Source organism: Meles meles, chromosome 7 (genome assembly GCF_922984935.1).
Source record: "Meles meles chromosome 7, mMelMel3.1 paternal haplotype, whole genome shotgun sequence".
In the NCBI taxonomy this organism is placed as follows: Eukaryota; Metazoa; Chordata; class Mammalia; order Carnivora; family Mustelidae; genus Meles; species Meles meles.
In genome coordinates, this window is record NC_060072.1 from 79,999,388 (window position 1) to 80,002,449 (window position 3,062).

Sequence of the window (3,062 nt, forward strand, 5' to 3'; positions counted from 1 at the left end):
AGTCTAGTGAGTGGAACCTTCTAAGGGATGGAGAGGTTAAACACAAAGAGAAGAGGCACTTTCCCTGGGAAGGTCAGAGACAGGCAACAGGATACCTTCTTCTTCACTCTTGGGAACTAACTCTCTCAGTTTCCCTCTGCTCTTCTCTCTGCTGGGGGATATTGTGGGTGATTCTTCCCAAAATTTTGGAGTGGCAAAATCCAATGGAATCAAGCAAAGTAGTTTTTTCAGCCCGCTTGAGCTTTAGACATCAGCAGGGCCAGAGTAAGTGTTGTTTCTTTCTTTCTTTTTCTTTTTTTTTTTTTTTTTTTTGCAGCAAACCAGGTCATCTTTATTAAGCTCTGTGTGTGTGTGTGTGTGTGTGCGTGCGTGCATGCCTGCATACACGCATGTGCAAACACACACATGCAAGCACATATTTCAGGCCTGGGGCACCCCCCCATATAGCTGGTGTGGAAGCAACTTCTGCTTCTCGTTGCAAATGTAGATCCACCGGGGGCGGACAAACACCAAGGAGGGGTTGTCCATCAGGGCCTCCTCAAAACTGGGGTCCCACTCCTGTGCTGTGATCACAAACTGGACCCAGTCACTCATGTAGTCCTCAAGCTTCCCGTTGAAGGCTGTGACATAGCGGCTCAGAGTCCGCCGCTCATCCCCAGGGAACTCTCCGTACAGAAAGAAGTGTTTGCCCTGGAAGTAGTCTGGGAGCTCGGGAACTGGCAGTTCGGGAGACGCTGGGGAACCCTCATTGTCTGTGTACTCATCTGTGGATCCTGCATACGGGTCCTCGCCATTCTCCCCCTGGTCGGGGGCTGCTTTTGCTCCCTCTGCTTGGCTACTCTTCTCAGCTCATCCTCAGTATCCCCAGAATCTTCTGCCCCATTGCCCTGTTCTTCTGACTGCTCCCCATCAGTGTCGGTGTCTTCCTGGGGTCCTGGTGAGGCTGGTTTGGTCTCTTCTGGGGTTTTGGGTCTCTGAGGTGAGCTGGGTCCTGCTGCCTGAGGGGTCTTGGTTTTGGCCTGGGGGTGCTTCTGGGGAAGCTTGGGGGCTTCATCCCCGCTGCTGCTGCTGTGAGAGCCCCCTTCGTCCTCGCTGCTGGAGCTTGGTCCTGCCATGTGGTACCTCCAGGAGGGCAGTTGCTGCCGCATCCGGTGACAGTCCAGCACCCACTCTTTCCGCACAATGCGGCCTCCGAGGCCTAGGACCCGGCTGTACTTGGGGGTGTTGGCAAAGGCGCAGATGAGGTGGGTGCTGTCTGGAGTCCAGTCCGGCCGATACCTGGCCCCCAGCTCTAGGGCCTTGTCCCGGAGCTCCGAGCGGAAGGGGTTCTGGAAGCCACTCAGCACCACCACGACACCCTGAAGGATCTTCCCCAGCTCCTGTGGGCCAGCTCGGGGTCCCCTGGGCTCGGTGCCTTCTCGGGACTTTCCTGGTACTGTGCCTCGTGCTGGGGCAGGGACTGGGGTGGTGGCCGGGGTGCGGGTGGGCGCTGGCAATTTGGGTCTCTTGACAGCAGGTGGTGAGGGCTGGGCTGATGGGTGTCTTCCTTTCTTCTTGGTTCAAATCCAACTTTCTCTTCCCTTTGGGGGACTCCTGAGGCTTGGAGGTGGCGCCTACTGCCCTGGAGACGGGAGAGGCTGAAGAAGCGGCACTAGAGGCCTGCAGGGTGGCAGCTGCGTAGCTGGGTCCTGCTGGGTCACTGGCTGTGGCTGGGGGCGTCTTATTGATCCGGCTGAAGAAGAGGGCGCCGGGTCTCAGGGAGTTGGCACCCTCATCCTCCTCCTTCATGCGGAACTGGCCAAGCTTGGTCACCTTCTGGGGTGAGGCCTCTGCCTCCTCTTTGTCTGGGGGGCTGTGAAACCGTATAAAACTCAGGCCGTAGGGGGAGTCCTTGCTGTAAGGCTGGCTGCAAACGATTTTGACGCGGTCCCAGTGCTTCTCCGCTGCTGCCCGGACCAACTTGTCGGGCCCGAAAATGCAAACCCGGTTGGGGTTTGAGCCACTGCGGCTCTCAGAAGGGGACATGAAAGACGAAGTGACCAGCAGGACCTTGTAGTCTTGCTCCCCAGCGCCTCCGGCTGAGCTGCCCACCAGCACCTACACAAAGGCTGAGCCGTCATTGCCGCTGTCCACACTGTGTATCTGTTCCTCCTTCTCCAACTGGAGCACCACCAAGATGGTCTTCTCGCCTGCCTTGGCTGCTCGCCATTTTCGGTAAGTGTCCGCCTTGAGAAGGTTTTCTGCGCAGTGGGTCAAGTCCTGGCTCCTGCAGGACACCACATGGCGGAGACAGATCTCTGGCATGTCAACGCCTTGGGCTTCGCCTGGCGCAAAGGATGAAAGAAGGTCTGAGTTTGGGGGCATAAGTGTTGTTTCTTAATGTGGTAATGAAGTACCTAAGAATTCTCAATAATGTTATAAACTACTAGTTCTAGAACTGGCAAAAATTCCAGCAACTAAAGAGGACTTAAGTTCTGAGTTTTTAGCCTCCATCCTATCCCATCCTCAAGAGCTTGAAGGTTGCAGAGACAGCATTATTGGTAGATAGGTGTGTCGGGCTGGGAAATCATTTTTAATTATCGTCTGTGTCATTTTTAGTGAAGAAATGGTTATTCTTAAGGGAGAGACAAAGACAAGCCAAAAAGAATCTTTTTTTACCTCCTCAAATCTGACGTCTGTAGATTCTTGATTTACGTGGTCTACTACCTAAAAATTAAAGATTTATAGGTAAGCCTGTTAGGTCTGAACTTGTCTCTGTGAACATATCTAAATATGAGACAGCTATCCAGGATAAAATACTTTTCAATCTAACCCTATTCCAAGGTATACATGGCTGAATAATCCTCTTCGGTTCTGCTGAAATAAATTTCAAGACCCAAGATGGAGCTGACCTCACCTAGCATGCCATGTCAGCAAACAAAAGCTGAGAGAACTTTCATGTCCTTGTAAATGTTCTGCTTGACCAAAAACACAGTAGATCCAGTCCGTCAATCCCCAGACACCAAGGCAATTCTGAGCTCCATACTTAACTTCTTTATTCCTTTGTCATTTTCTGGTTTTCT

General features: G+C 52.8%; 1 protein-coding gene across 1 annotated transcript; it reads right to left on the reverse strand.

Annotated features, from left to right (window-relative positions):
• Nucleotides 1-420: 420 nt before the first annotated feature.
• On the reverse strand, nucleotides 421-2,304 carry LOC123946931 (DNA repair protein XRCC1-like). The gene is given in 3 exon segments (XM_046012811.1): nucleotides 421-806; nucleotides 809-1,539; nucleotides 1,541-2,304. Coding segments are annotated over 3 exon segments (1,881 nt in total).
• Nucleotides 2,305-3,062: the final 758 nt, after the last annotated feature.